General features: G+C 31.9%; 1 protein-coding gene across 4 annotated transcripts; it reads left to right on the top strand.

The window, feature by feature from the left end:
• The first annotated feature begins 476 nt into the window (after window positions 1–476).
• On the top strand, window positions 477–20,327 carry LOC113509556 (transmembrane protein 135-like). 4 transcript variants are annotated; one of them, XM_052898593.1, is made up of 9 exons: window positions 477–577; window positions 6,509–6,639; window positions 8,549–8,675; window positions 9,347–9,498; window positions 10,441–10,552; window positions 11,777–11,929; window positions 13,675–13,815; window positions 14,162–14,328; window positions 15,508–20,327. In XM_052898593.1, exons 1-9 carry the CDS (start codon window positions 575–577, stop codon window positions 15,557–15,559), a joined length of 1,038 nt encoding a protein of 345 aa, XP_052754553.1. In that variant the 5' UTR covers window positions 477–574; the 3' UTR covers window positions 15,560–20,327. The 4 variants fall into 4 exon arrangements, with proteins under 4 accessions (XP_052754553.1, XP_052754552.1, XP_052754551.1 ...); XM_052898592.1 differs by lacking the exon at window positions 477–577 and adding an exon at window positions 631–651; XM_052898591.1 differs by lacking the exon at window positions 477–577 and adding an exon at window positions 1,789–2,128.
• Window positions 20,328–20,502: the final 175 nt, after the last annotated feature.

Raw genomic sequence — 20,502 nt, 5'->3', positions numbered from 1 at the left:
TGTTATTCTTTCTTTCTTACTTTATGATTACTGAGCTCTAAAATGAACTACATTTGATACTTAATCCGTGCTTTTGGACTAAATACTTAAGTAGAACTTAATTTTATCAGAGGGGGATTTTGTACAAAAATCGTTTGCTTGGGCACGTCTATCTCATTTGTGTTTTTACTGTGAAGCAGTTGTGTTTGCATGGCTATGTTTCAGTTTGAAGGGTGGGATACGGCAGTAAATTTACAGGGTACAGAAGAATAACACCTGAGTCCTCAGGAATGACAACGCATGGTAGGTGTCATGGGCGAAACAGTATATTCCGTTATGTCCAAGTCCATGGTACTAATCATGTCTATAGGCGACGTTTACCACTTTCCAACAGGTGGACCGTCAGCTTATTTGTCATTCTAAGTTGCATAAAAAAATACACGCGAATAGTAATTATTACAAATTATAAAACTTGCAATGTAAAGAAGAACAGTCTGAGAACATAGACAAAAATAATGATGATATGTAAAATAAAAGCAGTAATTAGTGTTTAATGGTGCCGATTAAGTGAACTTATCGATATATATTCTTGTCCATGGTAAAAAAAACCTGATGAAAATATAATTATTAACACATGTTCTCTTTTCACTAGCTAATATTTCTATAATGCGTGTGAGTTTGCTCCTAATTACAATATACCTCTTCATTTAAATTATCGTAATTTAAACTTTAAAATAAAATAGAATTGATAAATAAAATAGACTTTATGAATTGGCATTCATTAAAATTTGGGTATGGTATGTATGCCTTTGTATCCATTATCATCATCAAATATACAATATAAATATACACACTTTTCAACTTCTCTGACGCCATACACTCAACATACATAATTGGTCAATTTATTAGTTGCAATTGTTTAGTTTATACTTCAATATTTTTTCTTACTGCTTATTTTTTTTTCTAACTGTAATTGAAATGTTAAATCAGAATATACAAATTTATTGTGCTAGCTCTTGTACATTAGAAGGAACATTCTACCCTAATTTGAAAGCTAGAGTAAAATATGTAATAAATAAAATAAAAGAGCATAATATTATAATTGTGCATTACACATTACATAACAGCTTTGTTTCTATCATCTCAGGGTTTTTACTAGCTGATTTTTCGAATCAGCGGAGATACTTTATTCGATTACATTTTTAGTGTTTTATTATTTATTACGGTAGCACGGTTGTTATAGGTAGCATGTCCTCCAGTAGTCACTCAACGGCACATCCTCTGCTGAATATAAGCCTCCGGTATAGAAAGTAAATGCCACGCTTGGGAGTTGGGTTGACAGTCGCAGTTAAGCTTTGATTATATTTTAAGCACTATCCGTGCTACCCATTCCTCGGTCATTAAGTGCCCTTTGTTCTCTTAGGACGCCCACCAGAAAAGAAGGGATTGGCTACACAAAGATATAGACAGAATTTTAGTCGTTAATTACAAATGATGTGTGTTAACTCCTTTTCCTCATTTAAGACGCTCTTATCGGTGAAGGTTTTTACCATTTACTAAAAATTTATTTTCTTATAAAGAGTAAAATAATCAATTTATGAATATTATGTGATGTGACCTTTTCACTTCTTATTTATATATATATACCTGTTATCTTGTAAATATATTAATGTATATAAAATACAAACTGGAATTGAATAATATCCATTGTAGTCAATAGCGCGTTGATCAAATGTGATCTTTGATCTTTTGATTTTAATTACCATAATGTTTTACTTAGTGGTCAATATCGACGTTTCAAGTTTCATTTTATATCTGGTTAATGCTTATTATTGAGGCCAATTTAAATAGGAGATATTAAAACAAATTTAATTGTTAATTACTTTTATCTTAATTTCTCTATCTATTTATATTCATTAAAATGTGCTAATTTTTTTGCGTTAATTTGGCAATAGAAATAATTTTTTTTAAGTATTTTACGAAAGTGAAAATGGTGGAAATTAGTAAATTAATGTTGGACGAGTCAGGTTTGGAAATATTATCTTGCCAAGAAATATTTCATCCAGGAGTCGGTTGTATTAAAAGCAGTGGTATTATGTTTCTAGCATGTTTGAAAGGAGTTTCCAAGTTGTACGTACCTCTATACATAGTAAGTTTTAGCAAGTACTTATAATCAAATTAGATTTTATGTTTTTTTTTTTATTAAAGTAATATTACGTCTTACCAATGTAATTGAATTGTAACTAGACTATAGGTTTACACAGAAAATGTTTGCAAAAAAATAATAAACCTTTTTAATAAACGCAATAGAAACCAATATAATTTTTATAATTTTTGATTGTTTGTCTGCATTTTTGTTTCGACACCATGAAAAAACTACTGCACCTAATTAGATGCGGTTTTCAAAGTTGTATTTCTGTAGTTGTATACTTTAAAACTACACCAGTTTACTTTATTTTTATAAATCATATAAAAGTCTATTTATTGGATTTTCTTGCTAATATAATATAATAAAGTTTTAAATATGAATAGTTGATATCTATATATGAGATATTAAAAAAAAAAAACAATTATATGATGGTCTTAATAACAGTAATAGAAGTCAAAGCAATAATGTTTAGAATGTTTGTTGTTTGCCAATTTCATCATCATATTTCAGCATCACCCAAAGACTAGTGCACAGAAATTGGTTAGATTTCTACAGTTGTATTGCTACGGGTCTCACCTAAAATGTGATGTATGTTTTATCTTGAAACGCCATCTGGAAGTAATCATTAGTTTTTTCAATCTTACCAGTATAATAAAATTGTTACTAGACTATATCTATGCATAGAAGATATAAAAAAAAACAATGAGGGATTTTAATAGAAGAAGTTTTGTCTGTATATTTGTCTCTATGGTTGTTTCAGTATCATGTAAAAACTATTACATGAATCTAAATATGGTTTCCATAATTATGTACTCTTATTTAAAGTAAGATCTATGTATTATTTTGATGCACCATGTAGTAGTGATTACACAGCAAGTAATCACTACATTATAAAAGTTATCTCTTTAATTATATTTTTTGATTAATTTTTATTGCAAGAAATAATTTCCCACAGGAAAAATATTTTCAATAATAATTTTTTTGACGTGATTGCTTATACAGATTTATTAAACGGCCGACGGTAGGCTTTATCTTTAATAATAAATAGTGTTATTTCTATATATATATATATATATATATATATATATATATATATATATATATATATATATATATATATATATATATATATATATATATATATATATGTATATATATATATTATGGGCAAATTGCCTATTCTATTATTTTTTTGGGGCTATAGGGAAGTATTCAAAGTCCTAAAACTATTATAAAACGCTTTTTTTCTTTTACTTTGTTAATATAACTACTTTAATTTTTTATCTATTCAATCACATCGAATGAATTCACGCTGTATGATTTAGTTCGTTTGCTTTTCCTATTGTGAATAACTGAATACTGCTACTATTAATATTCAAAGGTTTTGTTATTCCTTATTTTTAGCACAAATATAATAATAAAGTAATATTAATTATTATATATCTATGACTTTCAGCCACTATTTAATTTTAATGTCAAAGTAAACGTCATACTCATAGTGATGACAGACTGTATGGGTTAGTTCCTTTGCCCTTCCAATTGTGGATAAATTAATATCATTACTATACTACTGTCATATTCACAGAGTACTTTTGAAAATTTTGTAATATACCAATATATTGTTATTTTATCCTTTAAATTATTTTTTTAAATTTAGTTAATGTGGTCATATAGGCAACGAACATTATCCATTAAAGAAATTAAAACTATTAAAATTCAAAGTTCGACGGGAGTGTATTTTCTTAATATTATCAAAGAAAACTAATCTTTTTAATATCCATCGTATTATAATATTTTAGTTCGTTGTTTTACATACTTAATTTAACATAATACCAGCTATAAACTTGTAGCCCTTGTTCTATTTAGTAATACCTTAATATATTAAATAAGTAACGGATGGTAATGAAAAGTATTACAATAACGGTATCGCAGAAAAGCATATATAAAACACCTCAATATTTTGTTGATACCTGAACAAAAACATTTCTTTAAAAAATAATTGGATTCTAATTTCAAATAGCTCAGGAACTAATGTCCATTTTGCTTAAGTATTGATATAACAGTTAAATTTGGAAATAGATTATGACATTCTAAAATTTGGTATTGTAGTGTTAAAAAAAAGAAAAGCATGGTAGAGGCAAGTAAATTTTGGTTTGAGAAAGCCTGTAGTGGCTGCCAATGTCAGGAGTTGATTCATCCTTGGACTAAAGGTTGTGCTAATGCTACTTCATCAATGTTTCTCAGTTGCATCAAGGGAAGTTATAAGTTTTATGCTATGGTTTATCTTGTGAGTATTTATGTATACTTTTTTTAATGATAGAGCTATATAGATTGCTAAAAGACTCCAGTGACTGACTGACTTAATCAGAGAAAGACTTAATCTATATTATTAGTGACTGAGCCTATGCCCAAAGTACCTACATACATATGTACAAGAGTACACTCTTAGACATGTATTTGAATAGCTTTGCTCCTATCTTGAGGTGGACATGGTTCACCCCTTCTCTCATTTAAATATGTCTATATACACAATATGATTAGTTCCTGTATGGTATATGGCCGTTCATACAATTGTTCTATTTAATTAAGTTAGCTTAAATCATACTAGATTATAAGATTATACATAATCATAAGAGGCAAAGGGAAAAACACAATGAACATCTTACTAATTCATGAGATGATCTACCACCCAATCAAAAAAAAAAAATATAAATAAAAAAATACAAGAACACAATAATATATATATATATATGTTTATATCTACACCCTTGTCTCTGAAATCCCAATTCATTTGTATAATACTGACATTTGTAATTCTAATTTTTATTCTAGGATAGTAAAATGTAATCAGTTGTAATTGATAACATACCATCACTACTCCATGTACATTCCACAACACAAAAAAAAAATAAATAAATAAACATACACCTATATACACACTACACCTCACCATGTTCAATAATAGCAACCAATCACACTATTCCCAAAATATAATAATAACATATTTTCCAATCTCCCATATACACCCTTCATGACAGACAGACTGATCGCTATAAGTAGTAAACACACTAAATATACCTTCAAGCACAAAACCAATTACATATACCAACACTCAAACTAAAATTAATACAAAAACATAATTTCCAAACCCAGCTCCACTTCCATCCCAAATAGTAAACCCCTACCCGGGTGAAAGTGAGTGTAGACAGATAGCACACATATGACTCCCTAAATAACACACACACCACAAAAAATGAATAATTGAAATAGTTTAGACCAATTATTAATAATAATATATCCTGTATATGTATATATAAACTGTACACTAATGTACAGTTTTATTGTAAAAAAAAACAGTATCGTATACTTCTTAGTTCTATCCAATACTTCTACTCATATTATGCTCAATATTAAAATACTATATTTATTTTTGTGAGAGTATCATAACAGGCTTTTTTCTTAATTAAAATTGTTTTGTTTAATTCTGCTACCATTAGTATGTGTGTGATGACTAACATTTGAGGATTGACTACTATTATTATTAGTAGAAGTACCATGACCACTCATATTAGTCATCAATCTCGAATCCTTCCAGTGAATTAGACTTTTTTTTTATGCAACTTAGAATGGCAAACAAACTAAAGACCCACCTGATGGAAAGATCACCTATAGACATGAACAATACCATGGACATAACAGAGTATACAGTTTTGTCCATGATACCTTCCACACATTGCCATTCTTGAGGACTCGGGTGTTATTTTTCTATACCCTGTAAATTCACTGCCATATCTCATCCTTTAGACTTTTATAGATTTTTTTACACCTAATTTTAGCTTTATGCTATATGAATATTGGCTGTAATTTATATTTATTTTATGGTATGTTTGCTTTATGCCTGTTATGTGATTATGTTGTTAATTTATTAAAATAGATTTCAATTATTATTTTTATGATTTATGGGTAAATTCTATCAACTGCAGATGATTAGATACCTCCCATGTTGGAATATAATACAGCTGTGGTTGATATTATATTTAGTTTATTGTATATTTATTTTGTATCTATTTTTTTTTGGCAAAATATAGTTGTTATTGCAGTTAATTAAGTTAATAATAATATAGTCAGCAATATTTATTTATTTATTAAACTTCAATGCATAAATAAAAATAACAGAAAATATAAGTGATGATGTAACATAGCAAATAAATAGAGAAAAAAACTAAATAGATAATACTTGTATAAAAAATAATAAAATATAAATACAATATGAAATTTTAATGGGTTCCATTGTACCTGAAGCCCTCAGATGTTACTTCTAAGTACACATATAATGATGTTGCAAAAGCATACTATTAATATTTTGTTTTGTATCAACAGATTCAAATATTAATGAAAGGCAAGAAATTGACCAAAAAGGAAGTGTTGGAGCAGTCCAAGCTTTACTTGAAATCTGGAATATTTGGTTTGACAGTGGCCGGTTCATTTGTAACATTAAATTGTATATTCAGGTAATTGAATTTTATTGTATATATTTATATTAAATAATTATAAAATAAAAAATAGTAATTTATAGGTAGATAAAGAAAGAGCTATAAAGGCTTTTGGGAGAAAGTGGCACATTATATCTAACAGTGGACTGTTATGGGTTGTTGATGATAAAATATTATTTTATTGAAACTGTACATAAAGGATTATACATAGCATGTTTGAAAATAAAACAAGAATGCCAAATATCATGTTTAATCTTGCATTAATCTTGTAGGCACTCTGTTGTACATTGAAGGTGGTAACATAAGACTAATTAAGAAATGGGATTTCCTATTCCTCTGATAATCTTCTGGAATTACTTTAACTGGTCGAGATTTGCAAAATGTTGAAAATTCTAATGAACAAGTTACATTACTTGTTTTTTTTAGTATGCTCTCTAGTATGAACTATGTAGCTGGGGGAAAGGGATTGTAAGTAATTTAGGGTTTGACAGCTCTATTGCTAGCAATATACCTCATCAGATCAACCTCTATGTGTTTCTCCCCGGAAATCATCGTGGCTAATTCTTGTTGAATTCGTCACGATGGGCTAACTGGCCTGCTTTCTCCTCACCTATTATCACTCACTGGATCTGCCAGTTTATACTGATAGCGTAGACGGGGTTACCATTCTATTATTATCCATTAAAAAAAACTATACAGCTATCAAATAGGTAGGTTACGTTAACTTATTGGCGTCAAAGTAAGGTTTATAATTCTGTTAGTAAAATATGTTGAAAGTTGATTCTATTTGTAGTAGAAATAATTGACAACGATTGTGTAATTCTGAACGGAAATGACACCGCGATCGATAAAAACAATATGCAAATGCACTGACTTGTATTATTACGTACAGGTCAATGTACAAATTTTAAGTTCGCCTCGATTACCTCTCTCATTTACTACTGTCGCTAAGTCCAAAGTTGGTGCCTGGGGAGGTGTTGTTAGAAATGGGGTCCAGCTCGTAGTATACTCTAGCAGAGCAACTTCCACGCGATCCCCTTTGAAAACTGTCGTGGTCCGTTCGTCCTACGTTCTAACTTGAAGGACTTCAACCTTGTCGTCTATCACCTATCATCCCTTACAGTGAACTTTGTTAGTCTCATTTCATATCATTTAAAAAAGGAATTAGTTTAGCTAGCTCATCAACGTTGCACCATATGTCGCTAAGTCCAAAATTGGAGGGGGGGGGGGGAGGCATTATTAATAATGCGGGTTACCAGTCCCATTGCTAGCAATATATCCTGTCAGGAATTCCAGATATATTCATCACAATGGGCTAACTGACCTGCTTTTTCATTCTTATTTACTGTCCCTCTCTAGTGCCCCGTCAGCGTATACAAATAGTGCAGGCGGTGTTATCATTCCATTGTTATCCATTGAATAAAGAGTCCGAAATTGTGGTATAACCCTATGGAGATTTTGTATTATATTGTAAAATCTTTATTGTTCATAATTCACATTGAATACATTAAATGATTTAATATACAATGGCGGACTTATCCCATAAAGGGATCTCTTATAGTCAACCTTTGAGAAGCTGAAAGAAAGCTGTAGAATGTATAAGAGATTTAATGTACTTATTAATATTATAAATGTGGGGGGAAAGGGATTGTTAGTAATGGAGACTGAGAATCCCATTGCTAGTAATATACCTAACCAGGTCGACCTCCTCGCGATTCTCACTGGTGCTCCGCCAGCATATCTCGTTAGCGCAGGCGGGGTTACCATTTCATTATCACCCATTAAAAAAAATTATAAATGTGAAAGTGAGTTTGTTTATTTGTTGCCAATTTATCCCGATCAGTGAATATGTCCCGGTGCGTGGACGAAGTCGCGGGTAAAATCTAGTATTGTTATAAAATCTAATTTGCTCCTATGTTATTTCCAGGAACCTATTCTTCAGCCAGTTCTCATATTACAACACGGTCCTGCTCCCGTGCACCATTAGTGGGCTCGCAGTATATTTCGAGCCACCTCACAGAAGAATACTTGTTTTAAATCTTTTTGTCAATTTGGTAAATATCTTCACCATTAACATTTATTGTACATTTATATTATTATAACCTCTTTTTGTCGGGGGGAAAGGGATTGTTAGTAATGGAGACTCAGAATCCCATTGCTAGCAATATACCCAACCAGGTCGACCTCCTCGCGGTTCTTCCTGGAAACTATCATGGTTAATTCCTGATGAATTCATCATGATGGGCTAACTGGCCTGTTTTCATTCTCATCTATCACCCTTCACTGGTGCTCCGCCAGCGTATCCCGTTAGCGCAGGCGGGGTTACCATACCATTTTTACCCATCAAAACAAAAAAAAACTCATTTTCAAATCAAAACAAAAAACATTTAAAAGCTGATATAATGGTAATGATAAATTATTCTCTTTTCTTCTTTAAAACTGATTTCGACGCGTTTTCGTCATACAAACCTGATTACTGGTAACTGGAATGTACCATACCTAAAAAAAAATATAATGAATTATTGTTTGCAATAAATAAAATATTTGTTTATATAGTAGTGAGAACTACGGATCATATTATTAAATTCTTTGAATATCTCCATTTTGGAATCTATCATTCTGTAAGTGATACCTCATTTTGGGTGAATTTAGTTATTGCCTTTTTCCTCACAGATGTCGTCGAAAACCTTTTGATTTTAATAATATTTGCTACACACTATTTTAGGTATTCGAATATTGGGTGCGCACTCTAGAAATGAAAGGCTGGCTCCGGCGGTCTCCAGGCAGAGAAACGCTCATATTCATGTTTAGCAGCGCCGTCTTGTTCTATCTTATGCGGCGAGAAAGAGAGAATGATAAACGGACTCCAATTTTCTGGTTTGTATTACATCATTATCTTTAAGCTTATTACTCGCTTTGTTCTTGATTTTTTTTTATAACACATGGGGCAATCGAGCATGCGGCTCACATAATGGTAAGTGACTACCGCAGCCTATGATCACTTACAATACCAGAAACATTGCAGGTGTGCTGCCGGTCATTTAAAAACGAATGTATGCTCCTTTTTTGAAGGTTATGATGTCGTATCGATTAGGAAATACTGCTGCTGGAAGTTGACCCGAAAGAGTGGTTGTGCGTGGAAGTGTTGTGTTTACTAATATATTGGTATTTAGTAAACATTTTCTAAAGCACTTGCTACCAGAGGGAGATTTTGTACAAAAGTCGATTGCTTGGGTACCTCTGTCCCATTCGTGTTTCAACTGTGAAGCAGTTGTGTTTGCATGGCTGTGTTTCGGTTTGAAGGTTGGGATTTGGCGTGAATTTACTGGGTACAGAGGAATAACACCTGAGTCCTCAGGATTGGCAATGCATAGGGGGTATCATGGGCGAAACAGTATACTCTGTTATGTCCATGGTACTGCTCATATCTATAGGCGACGGTTACCACTTTCCATCAGGTGGGCCGTCAGCTTGTTTTTCATAGGTCCTTGTACTTAAGTGGCAGGGTGATAGTTATGATACATAGAATCGTTATTGGACTCACTTTTAATGCTGATTATACAGTTAACATAAAATTTAATTTGCAGCAGAATTGAAAGATATTTTAAAAATATTATGTTAATTATACCTAATTAAACTAACCCAGAATATCGACATTATGTTTTTGTTGTTGATAATGTTCGTGTGGGCTTTACCATCAGGTGGGCCGTATGCTTGATTGCCACCTCAGAGGTATAAAAAATATGTACATGATTCAAGTAAAATCTTCCATCAGTAGTTTTTGGAGACAAGTTTATAATAGATGGGATGTAAACGCAGGTTCTTCACTCCACCGAGGGTCTCTAAAGAAGTTGGAGAGCCGATCGAAGGATTTGAAGGCCGTAGTCACGCGTGCCCTCATGAGGAATCTTGTAGAAGCTACATTTTAAAGGTAAAATATTTTGTTTTACTAATAGGCACATAAACAATGGTAAACTCACTATGTTGGATTTAAGTATACATGGAGAACTATAGGCCTGTCGAGTGTTTTTTCAACCGACTCCAAAAAGGAAGTTCTTAATTTGTTTGTATTTTATTTTTATGTTTGTTATCTCATAACTCCGCTAGTTGTACAGCGATTTGGAAAATTAATTTTTTTCTGAGTAATAAAAAAAATTTGAAACTTCAAGCTTGAAATTGATTTATTTTACTCCAATACAATTTGAAAAAATCGCCAAAAATTTTGATTTTTTTGTACCCTTCTTTTTTTCCGCTAGTACGAGGTCTGTCCGGAAAGTTCGTATAAAAGTGTTCTGGAATGCGAGAAAGAGGAGTGGGGAGGCCAGGTAAGCGCAGGACCCCTTCCTTATGTCCCTAACAATGCTTCAGTTCTGGTCTGACCGCCGTGCGGTGCGAACTGGCTTGTCACGCCATCTGTGAAGTTACCTCTTAACGAAACCCCGTCGGCATGGAGCCCGCTTCCGTTGAAGAGCAGCGCGTCGTAATCAAGTTTCTCTCGAAACTCGGCAAGAATGGCCGTGAAAGCAAAGAGTGGAAGACATCCGGGGAACCACGAACAAAAAAATCAAGAAAATCCCGCTCAAATGTCAAGACAATGTTGATTGTTTTTTTCGATGTTCGGGGGATTGTCCATCAAGAATTCGTCCCTCCAGGCCAGACAGTTGATGGAAAATTCTACGTCGATGTGCTCAGACGCCTCAAAGCTCGTGTGGCACGAGTTCGTCCAGAATTGGCGCGAGAGGGGCGTTGGATTCTTCACCACGACAATGCCCCTGCCCACACCTCTCTTGTTGTCCGTGAGTTTTTGAGTAAAAATTCCATTACGGTGACCGAACACCCCCCTATTCGCCGGATTTGGCCCCGTGTGACTTCTTCTTGTTCCCAAAAACCAAATTGGTACTTCGGGGGCGGCATTTGGGGGACATAAATGAGATAAAAAAAGCTACGACGGGGCAGCTGAGAAACCTACAACCAGAGGACTTTCAAGGAGCCTTCTCACAGTGGAAACGGCGTTGGCACAAGTGCATTATGTCACAGGGGGAGTACTTTGAAGGGGATAAAATTGATTTACCTGAATAATTGTAAAATAAAATTTTTAAAAAACTTTTATACGTACTTTCCGGACAAACCTCGTATATGAGGATGTTTGTTCCAGGGCACAGCCAAACTGTTCGGCGTGGGCTGCGCTATGACAATGTTGCGAACAATCTTACCTAGAATCCTGACTCCGGCGAAAGCTTTTAAGTCTTTGAAATTGTCGCATCTCAAGCTCGGATTGTTCTTCGGTGGCTACATTGGTATTTACAGGGTGAGACATGTTTTATATACTTATAGTAAAGGAACAATTAGTGGTTTCAGCCGTTTGGCATGGCTCATACAAGATTATTAATATTTCAGCTTGTAACTATCTGCTGCTGATCATAAGCCTTCCCATGGATTGCTTCAAGGAACGGCCATGAGCCACCTGCATCCATTGACATTCCCTGCTCTGTAATACATTACAGATCGTCACCCCATCTAGTGCGGGGTTGTATTATATTGCGTTTACCTATACGGGGTTGCCAGATAAGCTTTCTTTTCTATTGTATTTGGTAACATGTATTTTGGTTGTAAAATGTGATGCAAAGAGTACAAGAACGCAATGTTGGAAGGCATTGGTGAAGGCTTATGTACAGCAGTATATAGATACAGGAATAAATTGAATTAATGAATGAATCATGGTGGAAATAAAGGTAATATTGTGATAATAAATATTGTGATATATATATATATATATATATATATATATATATATATATATATATATATATATATATATATATATATACATACACCTCATTATTTAAAAGAACGTTTTATGTTTCTTGGAGAGAGCAATTCTAATTCTTATTCTTTACGTAGTACTGACAACCTCCAACTCATAATTCCTACCCATTCTTCCTCTTTCTACTCCAAATCCTTTTATATATATATATATATATATATATATATATATATACACCTCATTATTTAAAAGAACGTTTTATGTTTCTTGGAGAGAGCAATTCTAATTCTTATTCTTTACGTAGTACTGACAACCTCCAACTCATAATTCCTACCCATTCTTCCTCTTTCTACTCCAAATCCTTTTCCGTGCAAGCAGTTCGTTTGTGGAACTCACTCCCTACCTCTATACGGTGCGCTCAATCGTTGCCCATTTTTAAAAACTTAGTTAAAGCCCACTACCTATCCTTATAATCACTTAGTCCTACGTATTTCCAGTTTTATGTGTGTTATATATATGTGTATTAATATGGTATATTTGTATGTATTTATGCGTATATATGTATATGTATGTATATATATTTATATGTGTATGTGTATGTATATATATATGTATATATATGTATATGTTTGGTTGTATGTGTTTATTTATGTATGTATATGTATATGACTATGCTGTCACAAATATTATTTTTTACAAATCTATCTTTTTTAACGCGCCACCTACCTACTTATGCTTTAATCCTTTCTACCCAAAGGTTGTCTGGAAGAGATTGCTTAGCAATAAGACCGCCTTTTGTACTACACTATACGTATTGAAAATTGTTTTAACAAATCATGTTATGTTGGTGCAATAAAGTGTTAAATAAATAAATAAATAAATATATATATATATATATATATATATATATATATATATATATATATATATATATATATATATATATATTAATGGGAGATTGTTATCCTTTAAAGTGATTTTAATATAATATTAGATCGACTTCTTCCTTCCTTATAGATCCCGTTGGAAACCATCGTGGTTAATAATTGTTGAATTTGTTACATTGGGCTAATTGACCTGCTTCATCTTCACCTATAATCGTTCACTGATTCGCCATCAGTGTACACTGATAGCGCAGGTGGAGTCATTATTTCATTTATACCCATAAAAAAAAAACTATAGTTTGTCAAAATCGGTCAAGACGTAATATTTAAATAATAAATTTTTATATAATTAAAAATAAATAAATGTAATAATAATAATATAAAGTAACATAATTGTCGTTACAGTTAGTAGTATGCTTACTGTGCCGGTCGCACGGCCGCGACAGCGCGCTGTTCGCGGTACCGGCGGGTTTCCTCGCCGGTCTTGCGTTCAGAGCAGCGCCCTCTACACCTATAGCGTTCGCGCCACTCACATCTTCGTTACAGGTTTGTTTTTATTTTCAAGTAGTATTTTTTTATTTATGTTTTCAGTGCTTTTTATTAATGTTTAGTATGGTCGTGTGATCCCGAAATAAAATAGGCCATTGGCGTGAATTTACTGGGTACAGAGGAATAACACCTGAGTCCTCAGTAATGGCAACGCATGGGGAGTATCATGGGCGAAACAGTATACTCTGTTATGTCAGTGGTACTGCTCATGTCTATAGGCGACGGTTACCACTTTTCATCAGGTGGGCCGTCAGCTTGTTTGCCATTCTAAGTTGTATAAAAAAATATACCACTTTAGGTCATCAGCTTGTTTGCCATTCTAAGTATTTTAAATGTTTGACAGATCTTAAGCTCGTGGGCATATCAGAAAGGTATGATTCCGAAGAACTGGCCGATAGTCGAGGTCCTGTACTGCCTGTGCCAGGGGCTGCTCTTCCACGCGAGGGTCATGCACGAGGATGTGTGTCCGCGGTACATCATCAACTTGATGCACACCGTCACGAGCTCGAAGTAAGTTTTTTTTTTTTTATACAACTTAGAATGGCAAACAAGCTGACGGCCCACCTGATGGAAAGTGGTAACCGTCGCCTATAGACATGAGCAGTACCATGGACATAACAGAGTATCTCTACAGCGTGTTAGTTGTAGTTAGTTTTGAAAAGAGAACTAAAGTTTTATCATGGTTAGGTCGCCCGTGGAGATTATATTTTTATTAATATTTATAAATGTGAAAGTGAGTTTGTTTGTCACCTTTTGACGCGTAATTACTTAACCAATTGTTACGAAATTTAGTGCATATGTTTGGCATGGAAAAGACAAACAAAAACTTTTTATCCTGAAGTCGCTGTTAATAACTAGTTAAAGAATATTTAGATATATAGATACATACTCTTTATTGTTTCTTATATATATATATATATATATATATATATATATATATATATATATATATATATATATATATATATATATATATATATATATATATATATATAAGTTTACTATTGTAATCTTTTGGAGGTATCGATATATATATATATATATATATATTGAGCCTATAGCGATATATATAAAAAAAATTGTTATTTTTTGTGTAATATTCCCTTTTGTATGTTATTGTACTCATGCTTTCCTGGGTGAGCGTATTGAAAGACTGTAAGGCTCACCCAGTGGATGTAATAAATAAATAAATACATATAATATGTCGCAGAGAAGGGATTGTTAAAATCAGGTGTAACTGCCTCATCGATCGACTTCCTTATAGTTCCCCATCCTCATTGGAAACCATCATGGTTAATAATTGTTGAATTCGTTACATTGGGCTAATTGACCTGCTTCATCTTCACCTATAAACGTTCACTGATAGTGCAGCTGGGGTCATTATTTCATTTATACCTATAAAAAAAACTATAGTATTTCAAAATCGGTCAAGACGTAATATTTAAATAATAAATTTTAACATAAATAACAATAAATAAATAAAAAGAAACTGGGAGATTACAAGTGTTCTCAGTCTAAACAATTTTATATTTAGAACAGATTTACACTTTGTATTTTTTTTTGTACAACACTTATGCGTCGATGCAAACTTTATTGGCTGATAAATTATTTAATTGTGTAATTATCATATAATTATGTTGTTAAAACTATATGTTTGCCTTAAATAAATAAATATTCTCTCATTTTCAGGGCGGACGAAATCCAAAGTGCTTTTATTGAGAAGATGTTGAAAACAATGTGAGTCTCATTAACATGCAATAATTTTGTACTAAATTACTATAGTGCAATTGGAACATGTTTGAAACCTCAAGACTGTGTAATATTGTTACTATAAGTACAATGAAGAGTGATCAAAGCATCATAAACTCTGACTGTTACCAAAAATCATAGGAAGTTTCAAATTAAAATAGAAATTTTTCAAATTCATGTTTTTACATGTTTTATATTATTTATATGAAAATGTTTGAGACTTCGACATTGTTGACCGATTATAATAAAAGTTAACACATGTATTATTCTTGGCTGGAGGAGGTTTTTTGCAACATCCATTTTGTTATATTACGCCACTAGATGGAGCTGCAGTAAAGGCATTTAAGTATGGAGAATATTTTTACACCTTATTGTCACTTGATGCTGATTATACTGTATAAATAACTAGTTGCTATAAAAGTTACGAATAAGGTAAGTTACCAGAATTTATCATAAAAAGTGACTGAACTAAATTGTGTTTTATTACATAGCTGAGAGGTTTCATTTTCAATTGAGTACACTCATTAAGTTTTATTAAATTATTTAGGTGCAAATCTGTGATTATTATATTAAGCATATTATTTGTTATGTGGAACAGGGTTGATTTAAAGTTATATTTAATTTCAATCTGTTATTAATTTTAAGTGGTTTTGGTTACGTAATTACGTTATCAAAGTGTTAGACATATCGTTTAGTGTATTTATGATGCGAAATTGACAATGTCTTTATTTTATTATTATTTCTATTAAAATACAATCTTAAATAAAGTTTACTTACTTTCAGTGACAATAAAAGTACTGGAAAAAAGATTTATAACACGAGTTGCCATTAACAAAAATAAGGAGTAAATCCATAATACATTGCAATTGAAATTTTAAATTTTGATGGTAAATATGTATTTGGCAACTGTATAATAAAAGAGTTAAATTAGTGACTAGTTAGGTCCAACTTGTTCTATGGTAATTGTTTTTGAACACAAACGCCTGTTTTTAAATAATAAGGCAGGTGTACTTGTTTTTGAAAATTGAGACATTGCTAGAGTTCTGTATGAATATACAGTTACTTTTATTTTTGTTCTTGAAAGTAATTATTTTTATTTATCAAAGTATTTTAAACATATACTCATTTATTTGTCGAATATTTTAGAAACAATTATATTATGGTGGTGTGGTATTATTGTATTATGAAAGTATAATGGGCTCTGTAGACGGTCAAGTGGCTTGTGTTAAACAGAAAAAAAAAATCTTTTCAAAAGGCCAGTAGCATACTTGCAATTTTTCTGGTGTTGCGATGCTTATGAGTCATTTATAATCTAGTGCGCCGCATGCTCGTTTGCCAGTGTTATAAAAAAAGTACTTCCGTCTCTGTTCTACAAGCAATAGACACATGCTTGAATCGAATTGCTTAAACGTTTACGGAGCTCATACGATTAGCCTTACAAAATAGGTGCTGTTGAAGCCAAATCGTAGTATTGTTAAACGTCTAACTTTAGTTGTAAGCACAATTTTTACTTAACACGAATAGGTGTTTGGTAGTTAGCAAATATTTTTTTTATTTATCAATAAAAATATACGCATAAAAGTATTTTTATGTTAATTTTATCAGAATGTGTTTACGGATAAAAACAGTATTTCCTTAACTTGATAGTTTTGAATGTACTTCATAGTTTAATTAAAATATCAAACAAGAGACAAAATGTGGCAAAATAAATAAGTTTTAATTGATATATCTGTATAACTCCATTGTGTTTTTGTTCGTCAATAACTCGAATTTATTCTTTACAGAATTTCGGTTTTATAATAAATAATATCAGCGATTTTAAAGCACATAATTATATAAATTTAATTGAATCTCCTTTTTTTTTATAAAATAGATGAATTTTTATACTGAAACGGAAATTGGCTTAGTATTTGTCGGAATATTTCATTTTTACTTTCATATGTTTATGTTTAAAATCTTAGTACAATATTTATAATTCTACTTATGGATAGTGTTTTGTCTTTATACAGGTTAAAATATTACTTTTTTTGAGTTTTAATGCTCTATTAGTGAAACCATATATTTAATAACCTTCAGACCGTCTCGCTACATGTTTTATGAGAGATGGCAATTAGCGATATCGATTCGATAACGATATCGATTCTCTAGACAAGTAGCATACGAATTCGTCGATGGAATCGACTGAGAGAGATAAAATGAGATAGCAACGCCGGTTGACTTATTCCAAGTCACGCACTCGCTAGGGATGGCCAATGCTATCGACAAATTCGTATGCCACTTGTCTAGAGAGCCAGGTTACACTGGCTACCTTCTACACACTGACAATGAGAAGAAAAAAATTCTGCCTCGGAAGCGGAGACATGACAGCGATACATCAGTCTACTTGTAACCACGGCCGGTGTAACACGGTCGAAACGTCGATATAATTTAGACAAATTATCATAGTTTACCTAAATGATCGCGTAATCTCGTTTCTTGTATAATATAAAACTGTATATTTTCCCTAGAGGAATATGAGTCGAGAAACGACAACACGATTTGAAATTCCCATACTAACACGATGAATTCTGGTGACAATTAAACAGTAGAAGATTTTTTGTCCTTTTTCGACGCTTGCTTCATTCCTGTACGTTAATTAATTCATTCCTTATAACTGGTGTTAGTATTTACCAATAGGGTCTCAAAAAATTCCCCTTAGTTGCCAGTCCTCAGGAATGGCAACTCATGAGGGGTATCATGGTCGAAACAGTATACTCTGTTATGTACATGGTACTGCTCATGTCTATAGGCGACGGTTACCACTTGCCATCGGGTGGGCCATCAGCTTGTCTGCCATTCTAAGTTGTATAAAAAAAATCTCATTGTGAACAATGTAAGATTTCGAAATAATCTTGACGTGTATATTTACAGAAGTAACAGTGTATAAAAGAATAATTACATTAAATATGATTTTCCATTTATTTATTATTGCTTATTATAACTTTGAAACTATTAGATTCGACAAAAAAAAGACTAAGTTTGCTTATTAATTGTGACAATTCTGATAAAAAAAGATTTCACAATACGAAGAATTTTTATCATTTTTCAAATCGATAAATGAATATGCCATTAAATATTTTAACTCAGTAATATGAATCCAGTATTCTCAGTATACGTATAATTTGTTTTAAAATGTAATATAATAAGCTTGTATTTCAATTTTGTATTTTAGAAGCAACGATTAGGTAAAAAAATTGTAATCGTAAGATAAAACGAATAATTTACATACATATACTGTTCGAAATATGTCTTTATATGCAAATATTCTTTTTAAGACTTTATTTTTATTTTTGAAATGAGTTATTCCCATTTGAAATATTTCCCTTTTGGAATGATATTTAAACAAAATCTAAGTCGAATACTTTTGAATTAATCGAATATGAATGGTTTCTATAAAAATATGACCTAGCGACAGAACGTGTTAGTTGAAAATGTATATTAATGTTTATTTTTAGTTTGTATGCCTGAAAGGCATCTATACTACTATAATAAAGAGCATCATATACGGCGCGAATAATATAAAATCTGAGTTTATCGTAAGGATCTGTACAATTTTATTCAAATAGGTCATTTCTACTATTAATATTGTAAATGAATACTGATAAAGTAGTTTGAGCGACTGTACACGTACACACGCACATACATACATACATGCACATGCACGCACATACACGCACACATATATACGCACATACCTATAAGCACACACATACACACGCACACACACACATCCACGCACACGCACACATACACGCACACGCACACGCACGCGCACACGCACACGCACATGTACATGCACATGCACATGCATACACACACACGCATACACTAACACGCACACACGCTCATACACGCACGCACACACATAAATACATACATAGGATGTTTTTATTGTAATTCAAGCAGCCCAATACTTGAAATACAATTTTATGTAGACATTGCAAGGTTGTATGAAGTTTTAAATAAAAAAAAAGGTGAAATATGAATTTACATGATAATTGACGATTTATTCCTTCTATGAAAAATATTGAACTGGCCAAACTTTAGGAGTACCACATATACCTTAATTATGTTTGTTCGTAGCTGGAAGTAAATTAATTTTTATGCACAAATTTTTGCAGAAAAAAATCTGCATCGTGTATGATGGTCTTAACTATGTATTTATTAGAAGTATTATTTATTATATTAATACAATCACACATGAACATTATTGTTTCCATTTTTTTTATTATATTACGAATGAATAAGTAATAAAAAAATGCCATGATAGCGAGTTTGGTGGATTTGTAAGGTTTTGTTAATTAAACATTGAAGCTAAAGAAATTTAAACTACAGGTAATTGTAAAATATGTCACAGAGTTCACTCTCTTTTGCAAGAAATTGCAATATTTGGCGGTGTTTATCGTATTCCTCCGAGTGAAACATCAGTTTGTGAAGAGTAGTCTATTTTGCATAAAAATGTGCCTATATATATTATTAGTTCTTATTATGTCAATTTTATTTTGTATAAAAATTCCATACTATTAATAAATTATTGCCATACCATTTTGTAGTAGGATAAAAAGGGCAATGTTGATATATTTACCTGTCTTTATCATAATGGCCCATTTTGAGCACATCTGCTTAATACGCTTTTCCACGATACAGTAACTTGTAATTACAATTAGATATTTCGAATGTTTGTTTATTTTTTTAATAAATAATAATGAAGAATTTAGATTTTTCATTTAATAAACTTCTTGCCCATTTTTGTTACATAGTTTTTATAAATTTTTTCATGTAAAGGTTTTTTAGTGGTGAGTCGTGTAGTGTAGAGCGTTGCTATTAGAGTTGTAGATGATTTTACTACAGGAATTGGATGGATTTGATTAATAATATTATTGTTGTGTAATGCAA

Source organism: Galleria mellonella, unplaced genomic scaffold, assembly GCF_026898425.1.
Source record: "Galleria mellonella isolate WM207_F2 unplaced genomic scaffold, CSIRO_AGI_GalMel_v1 utg44, whole genome shotgun sequence".
NCBI classification, from domain to species: Eukaryota; Metazoa; Arthropoda; class Insecta; order Lepidoptera; family Pyralidae; genus Galleria; species Galleria mellonella.
Note: the sequence above shows the minus strand (reverse complement) of the source record. Positions and strands in the feature narration are given on the sequence as shown.